This window comes from Nanorana parkeri, unplaced genomic scaffold (genome assembly GCF_000935625.1).
Source record: "Nanorana parkeri isolate BGI_ZX_2015 unplaced genomic scaffold, ASM93562v1 scaffold511, whole genome shotgun sequence".
Lineage (NCBI taxonomy): Eukaryota > Metazoa > Chordata > Amphibia > Anura > Dicroglossidae > Nanorana > Nanorana parkeri.
In genome coordinates, this window is record NW_017306779.1 from 772,892 (window position 1) to 792,429 (window position 19,538).

Below are 19,538 nucleotides of genomic sequence, written 5' to 3' on the forward strand. Positions count from 1 at the left end.
AGTCCTCTATACAGCGCAATGCAGAATACCACCAGCTATATAGGAATACAACAAATCCCAGCAATACATTATACATACAGTACATACATTCATCCCCTCACACCTGCTCCTCCTTACTTCTTCTTTTCCCCGCTTCCCTGTGCCAATCCTGGATGTTGGCGGTGGGCGTGAGGCGGGAGGAGGTGCGGCGTGTGGATGTGGGCTGGTGGGTCTGGCAGCAGCAAGGTTGAGGCGGGGAGGAGGTGCAACATGTGTAGCGTGGATGCCAGTGAACAGGGACAACTAATCGAAAGCTGATTAATCAATGATTGAAAATGTTGACAACTTTTTCAATCATCGATTATAATCGATTATAATCGACTCAGTCGATTAGTTCTTGCAGCCCTACATTCATCCCTGATTTCTGGGCACAGTCCCCAGATTCAGGAGACCCCAGGAACATAAAATAAACCAATTTTTTTTAATGCTCACCTGATCCCTGGATTCACCGACAAGCACGGCCTCCCGTGTCCCACGCTGTTAGAAGCTGCATACAGAGCGTGCTGGTTACTACTTAAACCGGCATGTGCTGTGTGCAGCTTCTGAGAAGATGCGCTATTAGCATAGGGAGGAAGCAGGCTGCGCATTTTGCATGGCTCCCGCTACGCTAATAGCGTATCTTCTCAGAAGCTGTACACAGCGCACGCCAGTTTAAGTAGTAACCAGCACACGCCGTATGCAGCTTCTAACAGCATGGGAGACGGGAGGCCGCACTTTTGGTGGTTGCAGGGATCAGGTGAATATTAAAAAAAGTTTGTTTTATGCTCCCGGGGATAAAATGTCCCCGGATTTTGTTTTAAAAATGTTGTCACCTTACCTTGGCCTGGTGGTCAGTGGGGGGCTCCATGGACCCTGGTTTTGGGCGGGGGAGGTTGTCTGCCGCCTGTTTGTCACCTGCACGCGGCCGGCCCGCATCCGATGCGGCTCTGCGATCAGTGGCCCCTCGATCCTCAAGGGGGTAGAACAGCAGTTTTATATTTTATGTATTTTCCATTGTTAGACCTAAACACATTGACTACACAGCCGCAGGCATTACAATTGTCTTCTTTAAGTAATTTTCTTAATGTTAAGTTTGTTTCATTTTTATGCCATTCTAGGTAAATAGAGTAGACGATCATAACTCTAAAAAGAAGCTTGCTTGGGATTTTAAGGCCTTTGTTGAGTAACCTGTATTAGAGCTAGGGCTTGTGTACTTCCCTCCTTTGGCTCCACATAGGTTGTCAACTAAAGAGCATTGAGATTTTACTGACTATGGAAGAATGAGAGTGGCAGGCAGACCAAAAGACCAAAACAGTACTTGAAAAGGATAAAAGTCCCTGTAAGGTTGTTGCCATCAAAGAGCTTGGTCTACTTATGCCTCAATGGTTCTCTCTAAGGGCTTTGCAGTATATGTGAATGTCACAGAAGTGTTCTTGGTGCTGCAACACAGAGATATTAGTACTCCCCTGACAATGCTTTTCTCTCTATAAGGATGGAGCCATCTATAAGGCTCTATCCAAGGTCAGCATTTAATTCATGAACTGAACTGTTGGCTCAGAGATGATATGTAAATCCTTGTAACTGTATATATGTATACATGTCTCATACAGATCAGCCCTCTACTGCAGCTTCTTATATGATGACATGCTACAATCTTCTCAGCTCAGGCAAATTTACTTGCTTGGAACTCAAAAACGTTTTTTAGGTGGAACTCCGGAATTGGTATTTTATGGACACTTACATTGGTCCATCTTGGCTCAATGTAAGTATCCATATCTGATTTCAGGAGGGCTGCTGGGGATGTTAAAAATAACTTTGTTAGTTTGTTCTATATAACGTGATAGCTAGTCTATTCAAGTGTCAAAGGTTAGGTTACAGGTTAATGCTAGGGGTGGAGGATTTACTTTAGGGGTTAGATTAATGGGCTGATTTATAAAGGGTTTGTCCAGCCAATATCTGGGTATCGCCGTTCGCACAGCATTACTGCTGCTAGATGGAGCCAAGGAGCATATGAAATTCCTATGCTTCTCGGCTTCATCTAGGGTCAGTAATGCCGTGTGAAGGGGTTTTCCCAGTCTTTGCAAATCATCCACAAAGTATTAGGCTTTGAATATCAGAAAAGTCTAAGGCTGGGTTCACACCTGGGCGTACTTAATATGCGCGTTTGCCGCGCGTTTCGTGCCGATTTCCGGTAAAAGAAACGCGCGACAAACACGCGTTTTCGAGGACTATCCGGCTGTATCCTAATGGATACGTGCTGCAAATACACCCCAAAGAAGCTCCTGCACTTCTTTGGGTGTAGGGCGTTTTTCAGCATGTTCCTAAGCGCTGTAAAACGCCCAGGTGGGAACCATGCCCATAGGCAATCATTGGTTTTCACATGTTGAGCGTTTTACAGTGCGTAGGAACGCGCTGTAAAACGCCCCGGTGTGAACCATGCCTTAGGGTCTGCTTAACAAGGAACATGTGAAAGGGCTCATTTTAATTTTACTTTCTGTAAGCACTGTATACTGAGGAGGCATACACAATTATCAAGAAGCCCTCATTGGCTTATTTGCATCCCCTGCATCCTAGAAAAATAGTGTAAAAATGGGAAAGTTTTTGTTTTTACACACAAGGGACAAGAATCATAGGATGGGGAGGAATGATCTGGCAGCAAAGAAAACCTAATTCAGCAGTGAGTATTAAATGCTGCAAATGTAGCTGTATTCGGGATTGCACTGCAATTGAAGCACCATATTCCTCAACATTAGATAACAATTAAAAGCAGAACTCCAAGGAAAATGATTATTAACCCTTGCAGTGGGGATACCCCTGCACTGCTAGGGTTAAGTGCTCATTTTTGTCTAGTTTCAAAAATAACAAAGTTATACTCACCCGAGCTGGCTTGCTCTTACACCGGTCTCTTTAGCCTTGCTCCCCTTCCGCTGCAGTGGTCTAAGGTCCCGTGAGTCATCACATTCTATACACTGTGTGTAGGATGTGAGGGTCATACCATTACTGCAGTGGAGGAGGAGATAGACAGAAGGGGCCAGTCTAAGAGCAACCCGGCTTGGAGGATCAGGTGAGTATAACTTTGTTATTTTTTATCCTAGACAAAAAAGGAGCACTTAACCCTTGCACTGCAGGGGTAGCCTCACTACAAGGGTTAAGAATAATTTTCCCCAGAGTTCTGCTTTAAATAAAGTTTAGTCTAGTGGTAGCCTTAAAAAGAAAAAGTTCCCTAAGAGACCTAGAAAAGGCTTTCAAATGCAGTTGCATAATAGCCACACTGACTGTAAGGTTTTGGTGTAACTGAACAAATATGACATGAAATATGGGCATTCAGCAAATGCTAAGATATTACTATAAATTATTTGGAAATGAAGAGCTGCACTTCGCAATGGATAGCATCTGCTTAGAATTACCATATGGTACTTTCTTCTTGGAACCACAATTTACACAAATGCAAAACACACAACTTTGCATTATTAGCACAGTCAGTTGCACCTTGTTAACTGGCATTTCTAACAAAAGATATTGACATTCCTTTTCCTGTGCAATAAATATGTCCGAGAAACGGCAAAATGAAGGTCCGCTTTATAACTAATGTCCCTACCCCAAGGGATTAATTGGCATCAAACTGAGTCTTTGATTCATCTGCATTCACTTCAACTCAGCCACTCCAATTCAATCAATTCTGCTCCATTTGATAATTAAACCTTAACTCAGAGACAGTCATTTGGAGAATAGTGCTGTGGCATTTGCCCAGAGAAAAAAAATCAAGTTAAGTCTTGTAATACGTCAAAAGCAACAAAAAAAAAAAGTAATATTTGGATAGTCTGCTTCTTTACCGCTGTGTGTGCCACACTCGCATGAAGTCATTATTGTTTGCAAAATGATGTCACCAATGGATTTTTTTTCTAACGCTGTAATAAAATGTGTAATATTCTGCATCCAGACACACCACTGTAAGAAATCTTACAATGAAAATATTGATCTGTGTTTACAAAAAAAAACCTTATTACTGTACCATGGGATCGGCGAGCACAGAGCTTCACTTGTGCTATGATTACACAGATAAACAAGTGTCAGCACGATTAACTGTTTCAAGACACCTAAAGAAAGGTCTCCTAGCAGGCGGTATCTCATACTTAAGGGTTAAAGTCTTTGGGGAAGAATTATTGAAGATATATAGCTTACAGAATGGAAACTCCCTTTATCTACTTGGGGGGTTTCATAGGCATTGTCCTATATCCTATAATTGAAACCAATCAAGCTGTTCTGCTGGGTGGATGAAACGCTAGTATTATAATGTACTACAGAGAGTTGACTGAAGTCAGGCTTAGGTGGTGGCATCGCCTGACTCCTTAGGCCCTTTAAAGTGTGCGTAAGCCGCGCACTCGTCTGCTTTAGGGATTTTAATTAACTCCCCAGAACCCCCGGAAATTAATAATAGTAACAATCATAAACGGTAGCCTTTTGCTGGAGCTTTGAATGTTATTTTTCCTTCCAGGAGCTTGCATTTCCTGCCCATTCTAAGCTGCTCTCTCTGGGAGGTTTATATATAATGCACAGACTGTAAAGGTCTAAGGCTCACATTAATGTCGCCTCTAGCTGCGACCACAGACACTTTCCCTCCCTTGGCAGCAAAATAAAAAGGAAGTGTTTTGACTACAGGGTGCAACCTTTCAGACTGATCTTTGTGCCATGCCTTTCTCTCGAAATCTTTAAATGCGCCGAAAAAAATAAATAAAAAGATTTACAGATCATAATTATAAAAGAACACTGCCAGGCACCCAGACTGCTGCTGAATTTTTCATTGAGGCCACTCTCACCAGGATGCCCCACTGCATACTGGGCAAGCCTACAGCGTAGAGTAAGTACAATTATTTATTTATGTACTTAATCATTAGGTAGCAAAAGCATTATACACCATGGATAATGGATCACCCTTGCATATTTTAAGAGCATGGAACTACATTTGGCAAAGCTATGACATTTATAAAATGTATATTGTGCAAGGTATGTGGAAAATGTAGGCACAATCTATCAAAGGGAAAACACTGCATAAAGACATATATACATCTTTACATAAGGGCGTATTTATATATTTACAAAAATGCCACGCATACAATTCCTACCTAGGCTGAAATCAAGCAGTTGATTCTTGGGGGTTGATAGTGAACCATTGGATATTTGTAGGTCTATGTGCCAACCTAGGCTACCTCAATTTACTAACAATGGAGAAGGCAGAGCAAATGTTCTAAACCTTGTACAATAATTGAATAGCTGGGCCGCCCTTTTCAGACTTCATATGCAAATCTTAAATGAAGCCCCTGGCTGGAATTTATAAGGTAATTTGCAGAATTTATAAAGACGAAAATAACTCAATGTGTGATCTTATTTTCTTATGTATGGATCATATTATATATTACTGCTATGTAGAATTATACACTCCAGTTTGCATAGATTCAACAGATTGCAAAGTCTAAAGTATACGCTAAAAGTTTCTTTTTTCGTTTTGGATAGAGTGTGGAATGGTGAGAACCCCAGTATTTTTATAGCTGTATCATGACCACTGACACTGGGGCTGAAACTAAGGGAAAATCTAAAATGATGAGTTGTCACCAGAACAGGAATAGAGGGGATATCTTCTGATAAGAATGCTTGTTCTGGTGACAACTGCCTACGAAAAGATTTAGCAGCACAGTGTACTTCTGCCTTGGTGGGTCCCTGGTTTGTATCTTGGTCTGGACACTATCTCCAAGGAATTAATATGTTCTCTCTGTGCTTGTGGGTTTCCTCCTGTTAGTCTGCTTTCCTCCAACACTTCAAAGACATGCTGAAAGGTTAATTGGCTCCTGTCTACATTGGCATGTGTGTACAATAGGGATTGTACGCTCCTTGAGGGCAGGGACTGATGTGAATGTGCAGTATGTAAAGTGCTGCGTAAAAATTGTTAGTGTTATATAAATACCTGTAACAAATACATTCATTTACGTAACTTTGGATAGCTTTCCTCACTTCCTGTTGTGTCTACAGGACAAAAAGTGAATGGAAATCTCCTAGACGGAGAAAGAAAAATAATGAGGATTTTAACCCTTCCATACTCTATCCAAAATAATAAAGTGTTTTAGTTTAAATATGCTTTAGCTTATACTGTCTAGATTTTTTTTTGTATGCATCATTGAGAGTTTTGGCTTCACATATATTTTAACGTATACTTTCTATATTTTGTAATGCATCATTGATCATCCTTGTATGTTTTAACTTTAGATATACGAACTAAACATATACTTCTACTATATATACTTATATACTATATGCTATGCTTCTACTATATAGATATAACTTCTACTATCTATGCTTTTTATGGATCACTGAACATCATTGAATGTTTTGACTTTAGATATACTAAACCTTGGCTGTCTCTATTTTTTTAACCTCCCTGGCGGTATGATTTTTTTCTTTTTTCGTGTCATTTTTCGTAGTATTTTTTTTTGAATTTTTTTCGTTTTTGTCGTTTGTTTTTTTTAAATATCCCGCCGGTTCCATACCCCTGTGACGCGTATGCTCGCAGGGGATGTAACCCAGAAGAGGGATGCCGGCATCGGCCAGAGAACACAGCGCAGCTCGAGGGACAAGGTAAGTAAATGCTATGCGGCATTCCCGGGTGTAGCTCGGGGTTACCGCTTATGGTATGGAAAAGTAACCCCGAGCTACACTCGGGAATACCGCCAGGGAGGTTAATGAACCATAGAACAGTCTTAAGGGCTTGTTCACACCAAATGCGTTCCAGATGCAGAACAGTTACAGAACGCATCAAAAACGCATCCAATGTATTCCAATGGTATTTTGGACTCTAGTTCACACCGCAGCGTTCAGTTCCAGAGCATGTAAAAAAAAGTGCAGCAAGCCCTATTTTTCATGCTCTGGAATGCATGCAAACACATAAAAAATGCATGCGAATGCACTGGAATGCACTGAAAGCCCATTTTAGGCTAAAAATAAAATGTGTTTAATTTTTTTTTCCAAAAATAGCCCAGAACGCTGCAAAAATGCGGCAAAAATTAGGCAAAACTCACGCAGATCTGGTCTGCATTCGGTGTGAACAAGCCCTAACAGTTTTGACTTTTGATAGACTTTATAGATTTATTTTTAATGCATCATTGAACATCGTTGAATGTTTTGGTTTTCGATATATGTTACATGATACTTTAAAGATTTATTGTTAATGCATCATTGAACTTATGTTACACATTACTTTTACTGATGATATTCAAATGTCACTTTGTCTTTTTATATCTGCTACTCTTAATGTTAAAGTGACATTAAACTCAGGAGTTAAATCTTAAAAATACATTCATGTACCTTACCTATAAACAACAATGTATCTTATTTGTGTATCACTCGGCTATAGATCCTCAAATCATCTCTGAATTGGTGCTGACACTGTCCTTCCTTTTGTTCCCATGGTCCCTGTGTGTGTTTTAAAGTAGTCACCACTCCAAGCTTACTCCCATGATGGACTACAATCTCAATACAAATTAGTAAAGTAAGCGTGAGATTGTGGTCCATCACAGGAGAAACCTTGGAGCTGCTTTTTTGCCCATGGTCCCTGTGTGTGTTGTAAAGTAGCCACCCTCATTTGCCAGTGATCTGAAGGTTGATGGCCTATTGTGCCACTTTGCTCTCTTTCTTATGCAATGATTCTCATGATTCCAATGTATGCGTTACGTGGTGACAATAACTATACTTTCCGATTTTGAGTGTTTTTATTCCATACAAACCTTGATATGTATATGTGGAAGCAATGTTGGTCGCACTGTCATCATCAATATATGCAAAATTGGGTTTGTTTGCTATCAACCTTTAATCTTCCTTTTGTTTTTATTACTATTGTTTTTTGTTATCTCTTTGCAATGTTGCTGTTATTTCTTGTGTATTTATTACTCTTAAATAAAGAAAAATTGTTAAAAAAATAAATAAAGTAGCCACCCTCCAGAAGGAAGGACAGTGTCAGTGCCTATTCAGAGATGATTTGAGGATCTACAGCTAAGTGATACACAAATAGGATACATTTCTATTAATAGTTGTTAATGAAGGCACTTGAATGCATTTATAAGATTTAACACCTGTGTTTAGTGTCACTTTAATATTGAACTGTATTACCTGGTATCAGTTTAGAGAAATAAATAATGCATAATTTCCAAAAAATAAAAAAATTATAAAAAATTATAATAATGTTAAAATTATAATAATAATAGAAATAATGTTAAAACATAATAATCATTTATTATTGATATTATTATTATTTTTTATTGTTTTTACATTATTATTTATATTATTATTAGTAGTAGTGGTATTTTTACTACTATTATTATTATTATTATTTCTATTATTTATTGTTGTTATTTTGCTGTTTCTTCTTTTTATTATTATTAATAGCTTTTCTGGCCACCTGTATGAACATTTTTGGGGATATTTGTAATACCTGCCCTGCACTAGAAGATAATTGTATATTAGGAGAAGGTACAATGACATAAAACAGGTAGAAGAGAACCCTGACCATGGCACCGGATCGCCCTGGCACAGGTGGAGCACACACCTCCATTTGGAGTGTCCCGGGTGGGTTGCAGTGGTCCTTGTGGCAGTGGTGCCCCTCCTCTCTGTAGCTGGGCAGGGAGGGAGATGATGGAGAGAGGAGGGCAGGCAGGGGAGTGAAGATTCTCCCAAGTCACATGCTCCCAGCAGCAGTAGCTGCCGATCTTGACTGTTAAGAGAGCGAGCCGAGATTCCTTGTGCCGGCGGCATCCACTCGGGGTACCTGGCTGGCGCTGCCACCGTCAGACGGGCTCCGTGGGGTAGATGGGGGGGATGCCAGGGCAGTAGCCCGCGGTCCTGATGCTGGATTGAGGCTGTTTTGCGTCTTGGGGGTCCTGCAATATAGTTCGTATGGCTGTTAACCCCTGCGAGGGGGGTGCCAGTGGGCAGGAAGTGGCACCGCACTGACTCGAACACTTGTGTCCTTTCTCTTGGCATGTATCCCTAAAGTGGAGGAGGTCGGTGACAGAACAGGTGATATGTGGCCGTCTGGAGCCAGCAGTAGAGTGCCCTGCTCCCGGGACTCCGCTGTCAGGAGGGCAGCCTTCGCTGGGAACCTGTCTGCTCTACCCCTTCACCTGGTACCCACCGGCAAGTGTGTACGTGTCTTCATCAGCGCCAATCCTGAAGGTAATTCTTCTTTATCTACTATTATGACTGTCATTGTCGGATTATGAACTTGGGAGGCATGGCTGCTGCAGAACCCCTTGGACAGGGAAAAGCTGCAGGATGCAAGTGATGGTGTAACCATGGTGACAGTAATATGTCACTCAGCATCTCTGACCTCTCCTCTCTAGGTCTGGTCCTCTGGCATGCATGACTGTCAGTCCTGTGCATGGGGCTTGGGTATCTTTCAGTCCCAATTCTTGGGCACCTATTTTTCTTTTCCTGAGTGCAGTAAAGGGGGCTGTGAACACATGTCATTCATTTATTATGCAGATAAGCTGTCACCAGAATTCACACTTCCCCAAGAGCTTGACATCCGAGCATCACATCTTGCAGCTTCCCTAGCTCCAGTGAAAACACATTACATTACAGGATGTGTAGACTTGATGAGGCACCCAGCTAATGTAGGAAGATCTTCCCTAGCCCAGGCATTCAATCACAGGCTCAATGAGGCATGTGGGCTTACAATAAATACACTTAATGATATAGGCACACTCACATAGATTCCTTTCCAATTAACAAACTTCCTTTTTTTTTTTAATTCATAGGAGAATTAAATGACAGAACATCTCCCAGTACAGCATCAGATGCGTTATTTTATTACCATATTAGATTTTATTGTGCATATCATAGACATGATTACAAGAAAAAAAATAATGTTATATTTGTATGAACGTTTACATTGGTTATTAAAGTGATTTACTAAGGGGCGTTTGTCACTCCAAAACCTTCATTTGCATCAAGGGCTAAGGAGCGATTAATGAAGAAGGAAGGCAATGTAAAGCTGTGATGTAGAACAGATTTACCAATTTAGAATTTGGGTTCTACTTTAAAAAAAAAACACATGCTGACATTACTGAGTAATCAGCAGTGGAAACTCAGTAATTTTGTATGTAAATGCCCAGTTCTGTAGCCGAATGCTGAATGACATTAACAGCTCTCCACACAGTTCTGTGCCTGGGCGCTGGAGTTAGTTGTTCAGACGGCTCACATTGTCACATTAATTCAGACACTGACAAACTCAGCAAAACAGGACTTATCTAATTAGAGACTTACTGCATGTCCAAATGCTCCTTCCTTCCTTCCTTTCTCTCAGGATAGATTCCCTTAAAACTGACCGGGTGTAAATAAAGAACACGGCTTGAACAGTGTAATTAAAACAATAACATTTGAACTACCATATAAGATCTTTTCATGATGAAGCCATTGCATCAAATCCATCCTTGAAATGTATATTGTATCCCCCAACTGTCATGTATGTATAATCCTGTTATTCCTGGCCCCCTTCTAAATGCCTGGCCCTCATCTCAATCCTCCAGGTTCACTGTTTGGTGCATAATTGATCTGCAACAGAAATACTGGACAGCGATGATCATTATAATGACTGAATAGTTCAAGATCAGCTGAGGATGAGCCTGACAGCTAGAACACTGTCATCTCTAGCAGATGGATAGGAATGTGCCTATAAATGCTTTGCATCCATAGACAGATGGCAGTCAGTTATTAGGAAACAGTTCAGTTGTAGAAAAAGCTTTTGATTTCATGACATTGGTATACACATTGATGATTGTGTGCACTTGCTGTGACCCGCAGCTCCGCAGTTATCTCTACATTGGCAAGAGATTGGCCAAATATTTCCAGCCTGGCCAACTTGTACAGAGTCATGTTGCATTACACCCATCAAAACGGCAGCCTCACACAAAAGGGCATCTACTGTGTTTGAGAACTTCAGTCTGTATCACTGGGTGCGGTGAGAGCCCATCATAGCATGTTGGAAGCTGGGTCTCCATTGCTTTGAGGCCAGGTAGGCGCTTTTTCTCAGACAGTGCCCTCTTGGCACAGCAAGAGGCAAGTCCCCTACTTGGATCTGTGGCCCCTCAGATGTCTCTTATTGATCTATACAGTAGATAAGTGGTGCAATGATGTAGAATATGTATACTTTATCCACTGATCACTTGAGCATTAATGGGAAGGGTTGGACTTGCTGAATGGGTTCGGTATGGTGTATTTCTAATGCTTGGGACTAGGCCAAACAGGTGTTGCTGTAACAATACAAGGAGCTGCCATCCTAAGAAGCAGCATATTTTGTGATATCATAGCTATAGACATTTTAATTCTATTCCTCACGCCCAGTGATATCGTGCACTACAGCACAGTTTCCGTGAGCACCAATAGGACAGGTTGGACTTGATGAAGGGGTAAGATGTATTTCTGATGCTTGGAACTAGACCAAACAGATGTTTCTGTAGCAATATAAGGAGCTGTCCTACTTGGCATCACCATGGTTTGTGACATCATGGCTATAGAATTGTGTATTCCACTTCTAACCCTCCATGATATCATACAATAGGACACTGTTCCCATGTGCACCAATAGGAAAGGTTGGACTTGCTGAATGAGTAAGATCAGGGCCGGATTTACCAATGCCAGGTTCCTCAATGCGCCCCCCTGTATGAAGGATGCATACAACTGATCTCGGCGACATCGCAGAGGTCACTTGTACAAAACAAGCGGTGGCTTCCCCACTGTACATTTAGCCCTGCTTGCCCAAAGCAGGGCTAAATGTAGAAAACAACTACCTGCCCGGTGCCCAGAACTTCATGTCCTGGGCATCAGGAGATAGGAATTCCACAACCCTGCTGCCCCTCTACTCCCTGCGGCCCGAGGCCGGGCCCCGGATGGCCTTGGGGGAAATCCGGCCCTGAGCAAGATGTATTGTTGATGCTTTGGAGCTAGACCAAACAGATGTTGCTGTAGCAATAAAAGGAGCTGTGCTCCTTGGCGGCACTATATTTTGTGACATCATGTCTATAGAAATTTGAATTCTCACGCACTACGAGACTGTACCCATGAGCACCAATAGAAAGGGTTGGACTTGCTTAAGGGGTATGGCGTAATACTGATGCTTGGAGCTAGACCAGACAGACTTAACTGTCCTTGGCAGCACCATATTTAATTACATCATGGCTGAAGACATTTGAATCCCAGTCCTCACCCCTCCCGCGATATCACACAACATGGCACTATGCAACACATTAGTACCTTCCTACGCCTAGATAGATTAAGGCCTGGGTCAGCCAGGGACAGTGACAGGATCCTGGAGCATGGAAACTTGACAGCTATTAAATGGTGGTTTAAATGGTCTTTATTTTAAATAATTGCCTTTAAAATGGTAAAAACTGAATGGAAATGACATTGAATGTTGGTTTGTACACTTTCATTGTCTTATATTTTGAATACAGTAATTCCCAAACAGCAGCACAATGTTCGCTCATTGATTGTCACTATATAGCATCAAGTTTTATAGGCAACTCATTGGTGACATCATTGTCTACAAAAAGCATTGACATCACTGTCATCTGAACCAGGAATTAAAGCACCTTTCACTGAGCTGAATACTACGTTGTCATTCAGAGAAGAAGAATTGTTTACGGTGAATAGCAGCTGACAAGATCACACTTGCTCATTGTTTGAGAGCTTATCTTTGACCTTGCCTTTATATACCGTGTCTAGAGATTCTCCAGGCTTCTGTAAAAACTTGCTTTTCCCCTATGTCTGGCTGCAACGTGATATGCACATTATGGATCGCAATGTTGAACTGAGACTGAGCTGTATGGTTACAACCTATACTAAGCAAAAACTGGAAGCAGCTAAAAGTATCGTTATGTCATGTAATATTTGCTGAGAAATCATATCCTCAGACCTGATGCCATAAGCTATTAGGTATCAGGCTTTCATGATTTGAGCTTACACATTATTAATGAACACGTCTGCTTTTCACGGTATATTACTAATGGATGGATAGCATCACCTCCCTGGGTCAGTGCAGCAATCAGCCACAACACCTTACATACGACGAAAGAATGTTATGGTAATAATAATGCAAACTGCAAGTGTGTTCAATGAAATAACTTCACTACGACACATAGTATAGTGCAACTTTATATACAATACAATACAGTATAAATGCAATAAATATTTATATACAATACAATACAACATAAATACAATACAGCTTATATTCAATACAATACAATACAAATACAATACACATTTATATACAATACAATGTATATACAATACAACTTTACATACAATACAATATATTTTTTATACAATACATACATTTTATATTCAATACAATGCATTTTATACAATACATACATTTTACTGTATATACAATGCAATATATTTTATACAATACAAACATTTTATATACAATACAATACAACACATTTTTTAGACAATTACATATTTTAGTTTGTAAGCTCTCACGGGCAGGAACCTTCTAACCATCTTGACTTGTATTGTAATTGTCATGTCCTCCTTATATTGTAAAGCGCTGCGCACATTGTTGGTGCTATATAAATACTGTATAATAATAATGTGCTGTAGTGTGCAGAAAAACGCAGCTCAACCGACATGGTGTAAAGAAATCCTGCCCTGGAAGCATATTTAAACAGCTACCTACATAAGGAGATTGGATGACTGGGTAAGGCATCTTGTGTTGTTGAGGTTCAATAGATTAGACAAGAGCCTTGTGATACCTGACATCCAGTGGAGGGGTATTCACTTACAGATCTGCCCTTTAAATCATGAAATTTCCTAGAAGCTCTTTGTCCTTGGAAGGGGTCAAATAAAAGAATATTAACTGAAAAACCAAGGGCAACATCTAACTTTCGTTACCCATGGCAACAGATATATATGTAGAGCATAAGAAATATTCAACAAGTTCTGCAGCCCTGACATTTTTAGATGCTGTTTCACACATTTGTGAAGTAGTTATGTTAGGTAAAGTGGGAGTTTCTTTTTTTATGTGCTCCACAAGGCATTGATTTAGCGAAAAGTGACAATGTTGCCATCATTTTCGTATGCTAAATGCACACCTTTCAACGTTCTGAGATGAGAAAGTGGGACACCTTCCACCACAATGTATGTAGACAATGGACACACCCTTGCCACGTCCCCAGTTATGGGGTCCATTATGAATGTAAATGCTAGGTAAAACCCAGAATTGTCTTCTTTTATTCTTTACTTTTAAGTTTCCTTTAGAGCTAGTTCACACCAGCCACAGTGCGTTGCGGCCTGATTGGGGCCAGAATGCACTGAATCGCATTCCAACTGGCTCACTTTGTTGTGGGGCGGGAGGGGGCATGGCAGTGGATTGAAGTGAATAGCACTGCAGCCACAGCCTCCGGCCGCAATGCGATCGGCCGCACTGGAACAGGTGGCACATCAATGCCTGCGGTCTGGTCAGAAAAAATGCTACAAGCACTATTTTTGTGGACCGGACCGGAACGCAGGTATTGATGTGCCAATCGTTCCCGTGTGAGCGATTGCATTGCAGCCTGAGGGCGTGGCTGCCGTGCCATTCACTTCAATGCACCGCCGAGCCCCCTCCCGCCCCACAACAAAGTGAGCCGACTGGAATGCGATTTAGTGCGTTCCGGCCCCAATCAGGCCAGAACGCACTGTGGCTGGTGAGAACTAGCCCTTATACTGACGCCTCAAAATAGCAAACAAGATAATTAAGAGATAAGATAAAGATTGTAGTGCAAAATAACACTTTTGGTAGTTAAATAGATATCTGTACGTCAGACCAAAAAGAGGGACAACTAAGGAGGAAAGAGGGACAGAGATATATGGTTACAAATGAGGGACAGTCCCTCCAAATGAGGGACAGTTGAGATGTATGGCTAAATAAACTATGGCATAGGAATACTGATGTACTGATGAACATATGGCAAAAAATATACTGTCTGTTTGCTATTCTGTGTATTGTAAGACAAAACCTGTATGTTAAACTACAACCTGTCTTGTACAGAAAAGCTTACATACTAACAATAATATTACATTTAATATTGAACACATTGTTTTCTGTGTGCCGGGGTCCCCCCTATTTTTTTTTTATCACACTCTCTATACAGCCTTGGGCTTTAGTTCCAACACAGAGTTCTGCCAGGTACCCTGAAATCCCACCATTCAATGATAGAACCACATAAGCTGGTAGTGGACTTTATGCTGTAGATGATTAAAAATGCAAAACATAATTTTTCATTATTTTTTAGTAAAGTTTGCCACAATGTAAGGTATTGTTCTTGTATATGTATTGTACATACAGTATGTAGTAGGGTGTATTAAGGCATGCAGCAATTTAGGACTCCAAGACTTCCTAAAACATAATACACTTCTTTATTCACAAATACATTACAATAGAACAAGTCTCTCAATATCATAAAGATAAAATCAGGATCAAAGGATGCACAGTATATACATTTTTTTTAATGTTAGTTATAGATATATACTGTAATATAAATACTGCATATGTTGATGTTATAGCCATTCAACATGTTCCTTGGAGCAAAGTCCACTTTTTCTGGGCTGGTTCACACCACAGCATTGCATTAATCACACAATACTGAGTGCTTAATGCACAATATCATAAAAAAAACACCTAGCATGCATTACTATGCACAAGGTGCATTGCGTTACCATTCATGGGAATTGCACACCAATGTACCTGCCAGGGACCATGCATTGCAGCGCTACATGTGGTACCGTAATACTGTGCATTGTGTTGTGGTGCGGTAAAAAAAAAGTAGGGCGTGCAAATAAAGTAGTGCATACTGTATTGCATATTGCACTGCATCGCATGCCCGCATGCGGGTGCTTTGGGGTGGCATTTAAATAAATGACAACCCAAAGCATGTAGAGCATGGTAACAAATGTGATAGCGTGAGAAAAATGAATGTCATCATTTAATTTACACAACACTACGGTGTGAAAGGGCTCTTAAGGATGCATATGCAGATAGAACAACAACTCTAATGAGATAATATGAAGAAAGATTAATGTAAGTATATTTGCATAGGTATAAACAATTAATGTAGTAAATGTATTGTGTTTTTATAGATCTTGGTGTCCTAAATTGTGCATGCCTTAAAATGCTCCACTACATACTGTATATACTATTTTCATTTAATGATTACCCTGGGGAGTGACATGTGGCAATATTAGTTATTTTCCCTGACCACCATCCTACATTTTTCTGAAATAAAGTATTGTTTTCTTATTGCAATTGTGAATTGTAAGGTGACGGAGCCTTTTTATGAGTTACTGCTTCTTCTCTTTTATGGTAAAGGAATTCAGGGAATTTTATGAGTCAGGTAGATTAAGTTTACTTGTATACCGGGCCGTAGAAAAGAAAAGAAAATAGACATCTGTGTTATAAACATACACTGCCTATCTGGACATTAAAGAATGTCCTTGCCCCAAGTATGAAATAGCCACATGAGTAGTTATTTACATTGCATGTTGTCTACAAAGAAGCAGTTCTGTTTCATAAGTGGTGCTATGAATATAAATCTGAGATCTGCTGAACCCCTAAATAATCATACCTCTCCCTAAATTAAATAAAAGCAGTCCTGTCCTTTTTTTACAAGCCCCTTGCACATTTATTAATTACCATCATCAAGGAACCCTAAAGCTTTGTAATGCAAATTCCTACAGGCCTGTCTCCTCCCGCCTCCTGGACCCCCCTACTGGTCCATGACTATAGTGCTGAGCATTTGACTTCACTGCAAATAATAGTAATCAGAATCCAAATCAGAATCACAGCTAATAGAAGCCAATCAGAACAAACTGACAAAACGAATATAGAAAAATGAATTTGTTTTGTCAGTTTGCTTCTTGTGTGATAGCATGCATTGGCTCTATGTGTTCCTCCGCATAGTTGTAAAAATGACTGGAGTCTAACAAGTGATATACATTGGCTCTCTTACAGAAGAGCACAAATTCTTTACAATTACAGAATTCTGTGCTGTGTGAACGGGGAACCAGGTGTGCTGCAAACATGCTGGATTTACTGGAGAATGACACTGAATTTCCTTTCATTTCTAACAAATGCTATTTTGTATGACAGGAAAGATTTAAAAAACCATTGTAAATGGTTTCCCTTTGTTATTTCCCATTATATCTGTAGATACTTATGTTGTAACTATCAAAATAGATGGTTCAATGGCTGTTACAAAGTATGTAAACCAATATTTCTCAACCTGTGTACCCCTGTGGAACCTCTAAAATAATTCTCAGGTCATGGGAAACACTTATTAAAAACAAATTTATTGGGGGTCACTGAAAATGCCCCTTACATTGGTGTTCAGTAGGTGGAATGCAACCTCTACAGTGGTGGTCTGAATGCCACCCTTAAAGAAGAACTCTGGGTAAAAATTGTATTAACCATTGCAGTGGGGCTACCCCCACACTGCAAGAGTTAAGTGCTCATTTTTGCCTAGGGTTAAAAAGAAAAAGGTTATACTCACCCAATCCGCCCGGCCATCTTGCTCTTAAACTGGTCCCTGGAGCCTCTCCCCTCCTCCTCTGCATCAGCCTAGGAATCCTCAAGTCATCACATCCAATACACAGTATATAGAACATGAGGGGGCCCAGGGATGTTTCATTGCTGTAACAGAGGAGGAGACAGACTGGAGGGAGCTTTGTGACAGGCAGCTGGCTCCGAGGATCGGGTGAGCATAACTTTGTTATTTTTTACCCAAGGCAAAAATGAGCAGTTAACCCTTGCAGTGCAGGGAGTAGCCCCACTGCAAGGGTTACAAATAATTTTTGCAGAAGTTCTTCTTTAAAGTAGTACCAAAGCCTCGTCTATTAAAACAGTAACACATCGGTATATTTTAATGTAGCACAGGGCAATAAACAATTTGAGTCAATAAAGTGCAGAAGCACTTAATTTTAACCTGTTTCCATCTGCATCCCCTTGCTTCCAAGGTACAGCTTCTCTGAACTTCCAGATCGGAAACTGTTGCTATTGCTCACTGTTAGGATTTACATGTTTCATGATTATCTCCATCAAGATTCTCCTTCATCAGTGCTGTCCCATTATTGAGGTAGCCTGAGGCTATCTCTTTGGGTCACATGGGGGGGAGGCGGCAGGCAGAGCGACATGACCGCTCTGCTGCACAATGTTTGCTGGGTGCCTGCTGCCCTCTTTTCGGCTAGAGCTTCCCAGGTGCTAAGAGTACAGGGAGATGTGCCCTTCGTTCATAAATTGTGCCTAACGTGAGAACGCTGCCTGTACCAACATGAGCAGACAGACAAGGCTACGCACAGATGACACGTCTCCGCACTTCCTGCAAGGGAAGAAATTGACAACAGTAACCAAGGCAGCATCGCGATTAATGCTACACTAAGGGGTGAATGGGCCCTAAGAGGTAAAATATTATCTTGTCTTTATTTCACATAAAAGCATAAATGTTTTGCCAGCAAGGGAGTAAAACCTAATCTTGAAATGCCACTCGATTGTCAAAGTCTGTTGGATTGAAATCATTGTCCCAATGAATGTGTTCTGTGTCACAGTGAATATTCTGCATCATATGTGGCACAGTGAATATGGGCACCATTGTCTACGCCTACATGAACATACCCAATTCGCCGAGGTAACCAGATTTTTGTTTACTATGAATATGTTTTAAAATGCAATTGGAAGAAGCGCTAGTCGTTTCTTTCTCACACTGACACAAAACATGTTTACAGCAAAATCCTGTGAAAATAAAACAACCAGGCAAGTTTCCATTTATTATTATTATTATACAGGATTTATATAGCGCCAACAGTTTGCTCAGCGCTTCACAAAATAGTGGAGACAATACAATTTATACAATGAATTATACAGTGAATACAATTTACAATACAATACAGTTTCAGAATAGTGTTGGGAGGGATTTATACCTCTGAAGTTTCATATTTTCTAGTATGTTATAATAATGGGGGCAGTAACTTAACATGGAACTCCAGTCAGCTGAAAAAGTGGCATTGGAGTAAAATATTTACTTTATTCCTCGCTACCTGGGCCAAAGGCGCTCTCCTCTGCTTTCGCTATGTGGACAGTTGCTTGACATCCTCACATACAGTGAAAGACAACAGGTCTCACATGGTATCTTATGACATTGGAGATCTGCAACCAGTTGAGTGGTGAAGAGGAGTGGTTTTGGGGGGAATGAATGTGTGGCAGGGAGGAAGCTTGGGAAAGTCTGGAACTGGGCAAATATATTGTACACCCTAGACAAAACAAGCTATTAAAGGCTAAGTTGACTTTTCTGACCAAGTGTCCTCCAAAGTCTTCTATAAGTCTTCTTAAGAGACTCATTCGAAGCTGCAGAGAATTATACATTTCAGACTGACAAATTATAACAGTCCCATTCATTCCAGGATGCTTGCAGAATCTCTTCATACCTGACTCGAGCAAGCTGACG

General features: G+C 40.6%; 1 protein-coding gene across 1 annotated transcript in view; it reads left to right on the forward strand.

The window, feature by feature from the left end:
• The first annotated feature begins 8,905 nt into the window (after positions 1 to 8,905).
• Positions 8,906 to 19,538, forward strand: part of NWD2 (NACHT and WD repeat domain containing 2) — a 199,033-nt gene continuing 188,400 nt past the window's right edge. The window contains exon 1 of the mRNA XM_018561266.1: positions 8,906 to 9,234. Within this exon, the coding sequence (XP_018416768.1) occupies positions 9,084 to 9,234 (151 nt within the window). The 5' untranslated portion in view covers positions 8,906 to 9,083. The remainder of the gene's footprint in view (positions 9,235 to 19,538) is intronic.